Source organism: Ranitomeya imitator, chromosome 6 (genome assembly GCF_032444005.1).
Source record: "Ranitomeya imitator isolate aRanImi1 chromosome 6, aRanImi1.pri, whole genome shotgun sequence".
In the NCBI taxonomy this organism is placed as follows: Eukaryota; Metazoa; Chordata; class Amphibia; order Anura; family Dendrobatidae; genus Ranitomeya; species Ranitomeya imitator.
Window position 1 is genome coordinate 194746268 of NC_091287.1, and position 14615 is coordinate 194760882.

At 43.5% G+C, this 14615-nt stretch overlaps 1 protein-coding gene across 4 annotated transcripts in view; it reads right to left on the reverse strand.

The window, feature by feature from the left end:
• The window catches only part of MTRR (5-methyltetrahydrofolate-homocysteine methyltransferase reductase), an 831186-nt gene that overhangs the window by 444952 nt on the left and 371619 nt on the right, over positions 1 to 14615 (reverse strand). For all 4 annotated transcript variants that reach the window (XM_069730413.1, XM_069730414.1, XM_069730415.1 and 1 more), the window contains exons 5-6: positions 14006 to 14360; positions 2640 to 2762 (exon numbers count right to left, since the gene is read on the reverse strand). In XM_069730413.1, the coding sequence (XP_069586514.1) occupies positions 2640 to 2762; positions 14006 to 14360 (478 nt within the window). The remainder of the gene's footprint in view (positions 1 to 2639; positions 2763 to 14005; positions 14361 to 14615) is intronic.

Consider the following 14615-nt stretch of genomic DNA (forward strand, 5'->3'; position numbering starts at 1 on the left):
AAGTGAGTGTCCACACTGAGGGTGGATGAGACAGTAACTCCTTTGTGGACATCAACTGACCCTGTGGCAGAGGTTATACCATTTACAAACGGGGGAAATTGATATAGAAGGATTAATGTTTTGCCTTTAATTGCTAGAATGTGTTTAGAATTTGTTCTTATGATGCAGTAGTCTTGTAGTCTACGATTCAAGTATTTTATACTTCTTATCTTACATGTTTTCAATAGTCAGCAAATAGCATGTTCTGGGTACGTGGGAAATAAAGGTCAGCATGACCCGGGGTAACAAGGGGGGGCTACATGAGTTACATTTGTTGTAAATGGTATAAAATACTGCCTCTTGCTTCTTGTATCAGATAAAAGTGACTTTGCTCACAATCTGTGTGCATCTTCCTTTTACTCCAAGCGCGCTTGTCAATGGAGGGCGTAATTCCACAATTTGGCCTCACTGGTGATCTGGCATATCTGACATTGGGTCAGAACTAGTGTTAAGCATTCCAATACTGCAAATATCGGGTATCGGCCGATATTTGCTGTATTGGAATTCCGATACCGAGTTCCGATATTTTTGCGATATCGGAAATCGGAATCGGAAGTATTCCCAGTCATCTTCGGCGTGTGCGGTGCCTATGGTTCCCAGGGTCTGAAGGAGAGGAAACTCTCCTTCAGGCCCTGGGATCCATATTCATGTAAAAAATAAAGAATAAAAATAAAAAATATGGATATACTCACCCCTCCGACGAACCCTGGCTGTCACCGCTGCAAGCGTCTGCCTCCGTTCCTAAGAATGCAGAGAGTGAAGGACCTTCGATGGCGTCGCGGTCAGGTGAGCGGTCAGGTGACAGCCAGGGTCCGCCAGAGGGGTGAGTATATTCATATTTTTTATTTTTATTCTTTATTTTTTACATGAATATGGATCCCAGGGCCTGAAGGAGAGTCTCCTCTCCTTCAGACCCTGGGAACCATCCTGGATACCTTCCGATACTTGTGTCCCATTGACTTGCATTGGTATCGGGTATCGATATCCGATATTTTTTGGATATCGGCCGATCCCATCCGATACCGATACCTTTGAGTATTGGAAGGTATCGCTCAACACTAGTCAGAACACAAACAGCTATAACACATTATTTAGCTAAAAGAGCACCTTCCCTACCTGACATTTTGTCATCAAGTTTTTATTCTAGTAGTAATTCTAATTCAAGAAAAAAAAATAGAACTTGGCTAACCCATAAAGAATATTTTAAATGTGGACATTATCCATGTAAAACGTGTAGTTTTGTGAAAAAAACAATAGTTTCACCTCTGTTACGGGTATGACATACCCTACCCATCATACATGAACTGCAATTCTGAAGGAGTCATATATTTGGTAGAATGTGTTTCATGTAGACTCCATTATGTGGGTTGTACCGTAGGTCCCCTAAAAAGAAGGTTTCGCAAACATCTCAGAATTTGTTAGTACTGTGACTCACAATAACTCAGCAGTATCTAATCACTGCAGAACAACCCATGCTGGTAGTACTAGCACCATTAAGGTTACTGCTATTGAAAAAGTTTTCAAACCACCCAGGGGGGAGACTTTACACGAAAAATATTAAATCGTGAATCCTTTTGGATATTCAGACTGCAGTCATGGGTACCGCTAGGTTTAAACAAACGCTTGGACCTCATATTACAACTTGATTAGCTAGTTATTTCAGATATATAATCTGTCTAAGAATGATATTCTTATGTTTTTTTTGTTAGTTCTGTTTAATTTCTGTATTCTGGGAGGGTTTATTTGTAAAATAATTTACCACCATTTGTAATATTATCCAGCTTTATTAGTATATATGTGTACAGCACCCGGTATACTATTTCAAGTTTTTCAACACTGTCTCTTCCTTATTGTGGTTTTCATAGGGTTAATATAAGGTGTGTTGGAGATTGTTCTCCTGATTTTCTTAATTAATGCACCTGATTTTTTTTACATTTTTTTATATCATGTCAGTAATGTGGGTCTGTCTTTACACCATGAATAAGACCTGAATGGTCAAAACGCGTCGGTGTGGACCACCAGGGACCCTGTCTGTATGTTGCACATGATCGTATTTTAACATGTCTACAATAAATTAATGTTTTAATGAAGGTCCTTGCTGGAGAACGTTTCCTGTATTTTGCTGGCTTTGGACTGCGCCTCTGATCAGGGCGGCTCCGTGCGTGGACACAAAACTCTCCTATTAAGAGACGGTGAGCTGACTTATTTTTTCTCCCCCTTTTCCTCTATTGATATGTGGCCATTAGAACCAACAGAGACAGTGGTGCTGCCACTATTGCCTACAGTGTTCACTGAGCACGGTGTCAGAGACCAGAAAATAGATGAAGATCACTTCTGTCTTCTCTCCAATGCACATAGCATTCTCTGACTGTCGATATACAATACATAGCTGCCAGACCAAAAATTGGTTGTCAAGATAAGACAACCCTTTTAATTTTACGAATAAACCTAACAGAAAAGATTGACTACGTAATAACACTAGTTGACACCATAGCTCATGAGAAAAACATATACAGTATGCTATGCTAAATTAGTAAAACATGATCAACCCTTCGTAACATTAGAGTTAGTCTCAGTAACTGCAAAACTGTGATATTTACTGAAATATCCAGCTCCAGCATTAAAGTAGTTTTCACAGCATCTTCTGTAGTGAGTCTCTTAGCTTGTCTGATGGGTACCATAAAAATCTCATCTTCAGGGTACATCAAATTTATATCAATTTCCTGGAATGAAAGGAAATGCAATATTCAATGGCTTATTCACTATTTTACTTGCACAAAGAAAAAATTACTGTGGCTCAGAAAATACTTTTCATTTCTAACTAAATAATCATAAACGGTAGATAAGTTGTCATTCAGCAGACTTCTTCATACACAAGCCACAAGATTGGCTGCAAAGGCAGTCTAAAATGGTTTCCTGCCCTGGAATTGAACATTTGGTTACAGGCTGCCTTACAGGTTATATTTAAACACCTAAAAGCATAGCAGCCAGAAACCCCAATTTTCAAATACTTTACATTCTAAGGGAACCCTCAAGATGTCCGAACAACCGAAAGCATGAATCACAGCATTGAGGGAGCTTTCAAAAGCTTTCAGAGAAAACAAAAAGCTGACCCTGAACTATAGGAGAGACTGTCAATAGACAGGCCACATGAAAAAAAACAAGAAAAATGAACTCAAAATCAGAAAGAATTTCAACTTTTAAACCCTATATATAACTGTACTGTAAGTATTTATTCATATAATTGGTATCCAGCACTATATGGCAGAAATATTTGTCTTTTTTTATTGGTAGGTTTATAGCGGTAAAATTGGTATTAGACTTCGCACAGTTTGTTTTGTTCTATAGAAATATTTTTGCATCAGGCTCGGAAGGGAGTGCACAAACCGGTCCATTACAATTTGCTCTACCATCTGCGCTGGGGTAGAGGACTCCGGCTGTAACCAATTTTGGAAGAGGTGCAGGAAATCAAACATTTGGGAGCGAGTGGATTTGTCATGGTGATATCCCCAGCAGTGGACCAGTTGTGCCCTGACCGTCATTGTCACCCCCAAGCACGCCAAAATTTCTGTTTTCAATTTCACATTTTCTTCAGCGTCCTGTAAGGCCAAATCATAGCAGGCCTATTGTGGCTCTTCCATTTAGTATGGCGCCAAGACTCCTGCTCACTGATCTGGTGGGAGTTTCTCCCTTTTGGCGACGGTTTCAAAAATTGTCAAAAAGGCCTGTGTGTCATCACCTAGGGTAATTTTCATGGCTCTCCTCAACGCCTAACGGACAGTGAAATCATCAGCTGGGTTCAGAGGTGCCGCCGTGCCACGAATCACCTCTGTGAATAACTCCATCTGCTGCTGCTGTTGTTGGAGCTGTTGCATCAGTAGCTTACTTATCTCTTGTTGTGCCAGCTGCTGTTGGTGCTGCTGCTGGCTTTGGACCAGGTGCACGATTAGCTCCCCCATTTTGTCTGACCACCGTTTCATCCTTGAGGGCGCCTTCACCCAGGACTTGCAGTTTGTCCACAGCCGACACACTTGCTTCCTGGGGTTCTTACCTGCACGCACTTCTAGCATTTACTCAACTGTGGTAGATTGACTGACTCGGCTATGTCTATTTACTGTCCATCTGGTTTATTGCAGTCCTCATAAAACACATCTTCATAAAACGTAAATGAAGCCGTCGTCCAGCACATAAAACAAAAAAGTAACAAGTCCATTCAATAGCGCTGGTTAGCCCACCTTCCTTAGAGTCCAGTTGCTTAGTCCTTTTAGCAAAGGCTTTCAATACAGGAGATCTGCAATCTCCACAATGTGACTTTGTCACAATACATATTATATCGCTGAATAGGAGGATTTGTGGACAATCCTTGTGGCATTTTCCTGAGGAAGGAGTCATATGCACTCCGAAACGCATAGAATAAACCACTGTTCAATTATACATTTGGTCTGATTTGGATTAGTTGGCAGCGCGTATCATAAGCCACAAATCCTCCTATTCAGCGATTCAGCTACGGTCGCATGACGACCGGTGGATCTGCGGCAGCCGGCAATATGTGCTTGTGAATATTTTACATCAGGTGAGCAGTTACATTACTGGTGAATCTTCTCTTAAATTGTGAGATAAGACACTATTTGCGCTTCTTCTTTCCTACAAAGGTATATTACTAATACATATTATATACCGTATCTACTCGAGTATAAGCCGAGATTTTCAGCCCACTTTTTTGGGCTAAAAGTGACCCTCTCGGCTTATACTGGAGTCAGTGTCGGCGGGTGAGGGGGAACGGCATGGTGACATACTCGCCTGCTCCTGGCGCTGTCCTTGCATGTCCCATGGTCTCCTGGCAGCTCTTCCTGTGTTCAGCGGTCACGTGGTACCGCTCATTAAAGTAATGAATATGGACACATTCATTACTGTAATGAGCGGTACATGACCGCTGAACACAGGAGGATGCCGCCGGCTCCTGGAGACTATCTGACATTGAGACTCTGCCAGGGACCGCGCTGGGAGCAGGAGAGTATATCGGGTGAGCATTGCACGATAGTCACCTTCCTCGTTCCACCGCTGTGCGCTGCTCTGTCTTCCATCCTCTGCACTTACTGTTCAGGTCAGAGGGCGCAATGACACGATTAGTGTGCACGCCGCCCTCTGCCTGAACAGTCAGTGCGGAGGATGGAAGACAGAGCGTCGAGTGGAACGAGGAAGGTGACTATCGCAAGTCCCGGGGGCCTGAGCGAAGAGAGGGGAGTATGTGATTTTTTTTTATTTTAATCGCAGCAACAGCATATGGGGCCACAATGTATGGAGCATCTTATGGGGCCACAATGTATGAAGCATCTTATGGGGCCACAATGTATGGAGCATCTTATGGGGCCACAATGTATGGAGCATCTTATTGGGCTATAATGTGTGGAGCATCTTATGGGGCCATCAACCTTTATACAGCATTGTATGGGGCAAATGTGTCTATGGAGCATCTCATGGGGCCATTATTAATCTTTGTGCAGCATTATATGGGGCGTATTTTAATATGGAGCATCTTATGGGGCCCATCACAAACTGTATGGAGCATTACCTAGGGCGTTGTTATGGCTGGCAATCAGGCAACACAGCGTGCAGTAATCAGCGCACATACAGAGATCTGGCAAAAACCCAAAACAATAGGACGAGCTCTGAGACGTGGAATCTCTGTAGACTGCAGTACCTGAACTGTCCTCACACAACTGGAAGCAGCAGTGGATTGCGCCTATCAACTACCTATGCAACTCGGCACTGCCTGAGGAGCTGACTAGCCTGAAGATAGAAATACAAGCCTGACTTACCTCAGAGAAATACCCCAAAGGAATAGGCAGCCCCCACACATAATGACTGTTAGCAAGATGAAAAGACAAACGTAGGAATGAAATAGATTCAGCAAAGTGAGGCCCGATATTCTAGACAGAGCGAGGATAGCAAAGAGAACTATGCAGTCTACAAAAAACCCTAAAACGAAAACCACGCAAAGGGGCAAAAAAGACCCACCGTGCCGAACTAACAGCACGGCGGTGCACCCCTTTGCTTCTCAGAGCTTCCAGCAAAAGATAATAACAAGCTGGACAGAAAAAACAGAAAACAAACTAGAAGCACTTATCTAGCAGAGCAGCAGGCCCAAGGAAAGATGCAGTAGCTCAGATCCAACACTGGAACATTGACAAGGAGCAAGGAAGACAGACTCAAGTGGAGCTAAATAGCAAGGCAGCCAACGAGCTCACCAAAACACCTGAGGGAGGAAGCCCAGAGACTGCAATACCACTTGTGACCACAGAAGTGAACTCAGCCACAGAATTCACAACAGTACCCCCCCCTTGAGGAGGGGTCACCGAACCCTCACCAGAACCCCCAGGCCGACCAGGATGAGCCACATGAAAGGCACGAACAAGATCTGGGGCATGGACATCAGAGGCAAAAACCCAGGAATTATCTTCCTGAGCATAACCCTTCCATTTGACAAGATACTGGAGTTTCCGTCTAGAGACACGAGAATCCAAAATCTTCTCCACAATATACTCCAATTCCCCCTCCACCAAAACAGGGGCAGGAGGCTCCACAGATGGAACCATAGGTGCCACGTATCTCCTCAACAACGACCTATGGAATACATTATGTATGGAAAAGGAGTCTGGGAGGGTCAGACGAAAAGACACCGGATTGAGAATCTCAGAAATCCTATACGGACCAATAAAACGAGGTTTAAATTTAGGAGAGGAAACCTTCATAGGTATATGACGAGAAGATAACCAAACCAGATCCCCAACACGAAGTCGGGGTCCCACACGGCGTCTGCGATTAGCGAAAAGCTGAGCCTTCTCCTGGGACAAGGTCAAATTGTCCACTACCTGAGTCCAGATCTGCTGCAACCTGTCCACCACATAATCCACACCAGGACAGTCCGAAGACTCAACCTGTCCTGAAGAGAAACGAGGATGGAACCCAGAATTGCAGAAAAATGGAGAGACCAAGGTAGCCGAGCTGGCCCGATTATTAAGGGCGAACTCAGCCAACGGCAAAAATGACACCCAATCATCCTGGTCAGCGGAAACAAAACATCTCAGATATGTTTCCAAGGTCTGATTGGTTCGTTCGGTCTGGCCATTAGTCTGAGGATGGAAGGCCGAGGAAAAAGATAGGTCAATGCCCATCCTACCACAAAAGGCTCGCCAGAACCTTGAGACAAACTGGGAACCTCTGTCAGAAACAATATTCTCAGGAATGCCATGTAAACGAACCACATGCTGGAAGAACAAAGGCACCAAATCAGAGGAGGAAGGCAATTTAACCAAGGGCACCAGATGGACCATTTTAGAAAAGCGATCACAGACCACCCAAATGACAGACATCTTTTGAGAAACGGGAAGGTCAGAAATGAAATCCATCGAAATATGTGTCCAAGGCCTCTTCGGGACCGGCAAGGGCAAAAGCAACCCACTGGCACGTGAACAGCAGGGCTTAGCCCTAGCACAAATTCCACAGGACTGCACAAAAGCACGCACATCCCGCGACAGAGATGGCCACCAGAAGGATCTAGCAACCAACTCCCTGGTACCAAAGATTCCTGGATGACCGGCCAGCACCGAACAATGAAGTTCAGAGATAACTTTACTAGTCCACCTATCAGGGACGAACAGTTTGTCGGCCGGACAACGATCAGGTTTATTAGCCTGAAATTTCTGCAACACTCTCCGCAAATCAGGGGAGATGGCAGACACAATGACTCCTTCCTTGAGGATACTCGCCGGCTCAGATAACCCCGGAGAGTCGGGCACAAAACTCCTAGACAGAGCATCCGCCTTCACATTTTTAGAGCCCGGAAGGTATGAAATCACAAAATCAAAACGAGCAAAAAATAACGACCAACGGGCCTGTCTAGGATTCAAGCGCTTGGCAGACTCAAGATAAGTAAGGTTCTTATGATCAGTCAAAACCACCACGCGATGCTTAGCACCCTCAAGCCAATGACGCCACTCCTCGAATGCCCACTTCATGGCCAGCAACTCTCGGTTGCCCACATCATAATTACGCTCAGCAGCAGAAAATTTCCTGGAAAAGAAAGCACATGGTTTGAACACTGAGCAACCAGAACCTCTCTGTGACAAAACCGCCCCTGCACCAATCTCAGAAGCATCAACCTCGACCTGGAACGGAAGAGAAAGATCAGGTTGACACAACACAGGGGCACAGCAAAAACGACGCTTCAACTCCTGAAAAGCTTCCACGGCAGCAGAAGACCAATTAACCAAATCAGCACCCTTCTTGGTCAAATCGGTCAATGGTCTGGCAATGCTAGAAAAATTACAGATGAAGCGACGATAAAAATTAGCAAAGCCCAGGAATTTCTGCAAACTTTTTAGAGATGTCGGCTGAGTCCAATCCTGGATGGCCTGAACCTTAACCGGATCCATCTCGATAGTAGAAGGGGAAAAGATGAACCCCAAAAATGAAACTTTCTGCACACCGAAGAGACACTTTGATCCCTTCACGAACAAGGAATTAGCACGCAGTACCTGGAAAACCATTCTGACTTGCTTTACATGAGACTCCCAATCATCTGAGAAGATCAAAATGTCATCCAAGTAAACAATCAAGAATTTATCCAGATACTCACGAAAAATGTCATGCATAAAAGACTGAAAAACAGATGGAGCATTGGCAAGTCCGAACGGCATCACCAGATACTCAAAATGACCCTCGGGCGTATTAAATGCCGTTTTCCATTCATCTCCCTGCCTGATTCTCACCAGATTATACGCACCACGAAGATCAATCTTAGTAAACCAACTAGCCCCCTTAATCCGAGCAAACAAGTCAGAAATCAATGGCAAGGGATACTGAAACTTAACAGTGATCTTATTAAGAAGGCGGTAATCAATACACGGTCTTAGCGAACCATCCTTCTTGGCTACAAAAAAGAACCCTGCTCCCAATGGTGACGACGATGGGCGAATATGTCCCTTCTCCAGGGACTCCTTCACATAACTGCGCATAGCGGTGTGTTCAGGTACGGACAAATTAAATAAACGACCCTTAGGGAATTTACTACCAGGAATCAAATCGATAGCACAATCACAATTCCTATGCGGAGGAAGGGCATCAGACTTGGACTCTTCAAATACATCCTGAAAGTCCGACAAGAACTCTGGGATGTCAGAAGGAATGGATGACGAAATAGACAAAAATGGAACATCACCATGTACTCCCTGACAACCCCAGCTGGTTACCGACATAGAGTTCCAATCCAATACTGGATTATGGGTTTGTAGCCATGGCAACCCCAACACGACCACATCATGCAAATTATGCAGTACCAAAAAGCGAATAACTTCCTGATGTGCAGGAGCCATGCACATGGTCAGCTGGGCCCAGTACTGAGGCTTATTCTTGGCCAGAGGTGTAGCATCAATTCCTCTCAACGGAATAGGACACCGCAAAGGCTCCAAGAAAAATCCACAACGTTTAGCATAATCCAAATCCATCAGATTCAGGGCAGCGCCTGAATCCACAAACGCCATGACAGAATATGATGACAAAGAGCACATTAAGGTAATGGACAAAAGGAATTTGGACTGTACAGTACCAATAACGGCAGAGCTATCGAACCGCCTAGTGCGTTTAGGACAATTAGAAATAGCATGAGTAGAATCACCACAATAGAAACACAGTCTGTTCAGACGTCTGTGTTCGTGCCGTTCTACTTTAGTCATAGTCCTGTTGCACTGCATAGGCTCAGGCTTACTCTCAGACAATACCTCCAGATGGTGCACAGATTTACGCTCGCGCAAGCGACGACCGATCTGAATGGCCAAGGACATAGACTCATTCAAACCAGCAGGCATAGGAAATCCCACCATTACATCCTTAAGAGCTTCAGAGAGACCCTTTCTGAACAAAGCCGCTAGTGCAGATTCATTCCACAGAGTGAGTACTGACCATTTTCTAAATTTCTGACAATATACTTCTACATCCTCCTGACCCTGGCATAAAGCCAGCAGATTTTTCTCAGCTTGATCCACTGAATTAGGCTCATCGTAAAGCAATCCCAGCGCCTGGAAAAATGCATCAATATTACTCAATGCAGAATCTCCTGGTGCAAGAGAAAACGCCCAGTCCTGTGGGTCGCCGCGCAAAAAAGAAATAATAATCAAAACCTGTTGAATAGGATTACCAGAAGAATGAGGTTTCAAGGCCAAAAATAGCTTACAATTATTTCTGAAGCTCAGGAACTTAGTTCTGTCACCAAAAAACAAATCAGGAATCGGAATTCTTGGTTCTAGCATCGATTTCTGATCAATAGTATCTTGAATCTTTTGTACATTTACAACGAGATTATCCATTGAGGAGCACAGAGCCTGAATATCCATGTCCACAGCTGTGTCCTGAAGCACTCTAATGTCTAGGGGAAAAAAAAAGACTGAAGACAGAGCTAAGAAAAAAAAAAATGATGTCAGGATTTCTTTTTTCCCTCTATTGGAAATCATTGAATTGGCTCCTTGTACTGTTATGGCTGGCAATCAGGCAACACAGCGTGCAGTAATCAGCGCACATACAGAGATCTGGCAAAAACCCAAAACAATAGGACGAGCTCTGAGACGTGGAATCTCTGTAGACTGCAGTACCTGAACTGTCCTCACACAACTGGAAGCAGCAGTGGATTGCGCCTATCAACTACCTATGCAACTCGGCACTGCCTGAGGAGCTGACTAGCCTGAAGATAGAAATACAAGCCTGACTTACCTCAGAGAAATACCCCAAAGGAATAGGCAGCCCCCACACATAATGACTGTTAGCAAGATGAAAAGACAAACGTAGGAATGAAATAGATTCAGCAAAGTGAGGCCCGATATTCTAGACAGAGCGAGGATAGCAAAGAGAACTATGCAGTCTACAAAAAACCCTAAAACGAAAACCACGCAAAGGGGCAAAAAAGACCCACCGTGCCGAACTAACAGCACGGCGGTGCACCCCTTTGCTTCTCAGAGCTTCCAGCAAAAGATAATAACAAGCTGGACAGAAAAAACAGAAAACAAACTAGAAGCACTTATCTAGCAGAGCAGCAGGCCCAAGGAAAGATGCAGTAGCTCAGATCCAACACTGGAACATTGACAAGGAGCAAGGAAGACAGACTCAAGTGGAGCTAAATAGCAAGGCAGCCAACGAGCTCACCAAAACACCTGAGGGAGGAAGCCCAGAGACTGCAATACCACTTGTGACCACAGAAGTGAACTCAGCCACAGAATTCACAACAGGGCGTATTTTGTATGGAGCATCTTATTGGGCCATCATTAACTGCATGGAGCATTATATGGGGCTCCTGATTCAATATGGATATTCAAAAACACTTAACCTACTGATATCTCAATTAATTTTACTTTTATTGGTATCTATTTTTATTTTTGACATTTACCGGTAGCTGCTGCATTTTCCACCCTAGGCTTATACTCGAGTCAATAAGTCTTCCCAGTTTTTTGTGGCAAAATTAGGGGGGGTCAGCTTATACTCGAGTATATACGGTATAATACCACAGCGTGGTTGCTGAGGGAGGATGAGGAGAGACAAAGGAATGTCCAGTCAATGTCCGAAAAAACAGGTGCAGCCAGGATTGGGGAATGAACCTTAGCCAGTCAGTGGGGAAAAATACAATAGAGTGGTGACATCATCTCACGCACCTGGTACTGGACATGCCCCTTTTATGCTGGGCTTAAAATCCCAATAGCCGCCCAGAATATCTCTCTGTCTACATCGGCATCATGATTAGCACACTAGGCTAGGTAACCTCTGAGATCCCTGCATTAACCCCCTGTATAGCAAACCCTAACTAATAACCCTCTAATCTCCATATAGGGACAGTTTTTTGTTAGGTGTGTGGGCTGATATTGGATGTGTGTGATTAGGTAACGTGGGTGCAAAATATCATTAGGTGATTGTGGGTTTCAATGTGTGGTTGTGAGGTAGTGTTGTGCTATTACTGTATTAGCGTTAGTATAGCATTAGTGTAGTGTACCCATCTTGGGTATAAAGATATACAGTGGGGCAAAAAAGTATTTAGTCAGTCAGCAATAGTGCAAGTTCCACCACTTAAAAAGATGAGAGGCGTCTGTAATTTACATCATAGGTAGACCTCAACTATGGGAGACAAACTGAGAAAAAAAAAATCCAGAAAATCACATTGTCTGTTTTTTTAACATTTTATTTGCATATTATGGTGGAAAATAAGTATTTGGTCAGAAACAAACAATCAAGATTTCTGGCTCTCACAGACCTGTAACTTCTTCTTTAAGAGTCTCCTCTTTCCTCCACTCATTACCTGTAGTAATGGCACCTGTTTAAACTTGTTATCAGTATAAAAAGACACCTGTGCACACCCTCAAACAGTCTGACTCCAAACTCCACTGTGGTGAAGACCAAAGAGCTGTCAAAGGACACCAGAAACAAAATTGTAGCCCTGCACCAGGCTGGGAAGACTGAATCTGCAATAGCCAACCAGCTTGGAGTGAAGAAATCAACAGTGGGAGCAATAATTAGAAAATGGAAGACATACAAGACCACTGATAATCTCCCTCGATCTGGGGCTCCACGCAAAATCCCACCCCGTGGGGTCAGAATGAACACAAGAACGGTGAGCAAAAATCCCAGAACCACGCGGGGGGACCTAGTGACTGAACTGCAGAGAGCTGGGACCAATGTAACAAGGCCTACCATAAGTAACACACTACGCCACCATGGACTCAGATCCTGCAGTGCCAGACGTGTCCCACTGCTTAAGCCAGTACATGTCCGGGCCCGTCTGAAGTTTGCTAGAGAGCATTTGGATGATCCAGAGGAGTTTTGAGAGAATGTCCTATGGTCTGATGAAACCAAACTGGAACTGTTTGGTAGAAACACAACTTGTCGTGTTTGGAGGAAAAAGAATACTGAGTTGCATCCATCAAACACCATACCTACTGTAAAGCATGGTGGTGGAAACATCATGCTTTGGGGCTGTTTCTCTGCAAAGGGGCCAGGACGACTGATCCGGGTACATGAAAGAATGAATGGGGCCATGTATCGTGAGATTTTGAGTGCAAACCTCCTTCCATCAGCAAGGGCATTGAAGATGAAACGTGGCTGGGTCTTTCAACATGACAATGATCCAAAGCACACCGCCAGGGCAACGAAGGAGTGGCTTCGTAAGAAGCATTTCAAGGTCCTGGAGTGGCCTAGCCAGTCTCCAGATCTCAACCCTATAGAAAACCTTTGGAGGGAGTTGAAAGTCCGTGTTGCCAAGCGAAAAGCCAAAAACATCACTGCTCTAGAGGAGATCTGCATGGAGAAATGGGCCAACATACTAACAACAGTGTGTGGCAACCTTGTGAAGACTTGCAGAAAACGTTTGACCTCTGTCATTGCCAACAAAGGATATATTACAAAGTATTGAGATGAAATTTTGTTTCTGACCAAATACTTATTTTCCACCATAATATGCAAATAAAATGATAAAAAAACAGACAATGTGATTTTCTGGATTTTTTTTTCTCAGTTTGTCTCCCATCGTTGAGGTCTACCTATGATGTAAATTACAGACGCCTCTCATCTTTTTAAGTGGTGGAACTTGCACTATTGCTGACTGACTAAATACTTTTTTGCCCCACTGTATGTATGTAATATACTGAAGAATTGTGTGTGTAATAGATATTCAATATTATTAGTACACGGTTTTGTCTCATTTTCTCACACACAGTATATAGCATAAGGAATAGAAAGCGTTAAGGCATCAGTAAGTTGTATATTAATGGTTACTAGTAAAAGCTGACAATAATATCGGACCTCAATAAAGGTGTAGGAGTCCCCCTAATATTTTTTGCGAGAACTCCCCTATTTCACGCTTCATACATCCAGCTGGTTGGTTTTTGGCCACCACCTTGTCATGCTATTGCGCAAACAGAGCAATAAAGCTTACCTTTGTTATACAGTCAAAAATCTGTACATCCAGATGAAGTGGAGAAAGAGAAGGAATATTAAGGCTACAATCACACAGAGGAGGCACTGAATGAACAAGGGAATGTTCAACGTCTTCTTTGCAAGTATTTGACTCCGCTTTCTGTAAAGATGTATAACTCAATGGCAGTTCGCTATGGAGACTAATAGTTTCTATGTCTATATCCAAATTTCCTGGTACTTTCATAATATCTGGATTTTTGTTGTTTACATCCTTGAGTTCTCCAATCAGTTTTTCATTTTCTGCCCTAGTTAAGAATTCTTTTTCTAAGGCAACCCAAAGGTCTTTAATCCATGGATCTACAACCAACTCTAAACTGAAACACAGAAAAAAATCATGATTATTTGATTGAAGTGAGCACAATATATAATGACAATTGATAATGATATTTATGTGGAAGAACCAACATGTTAATATGCAAATGACCCAGCTAAAACGAGTGACTGGCTGCAGCAGCCAAGCGAATGACAGATGTTTAATCATTGCTGCAGGACTAGAAGTGTTGGATTGAATAGAGAAGTAATGTTTTCTATTATGTTAACATATTTCCAGATTGAGGTTATTTGTTCTA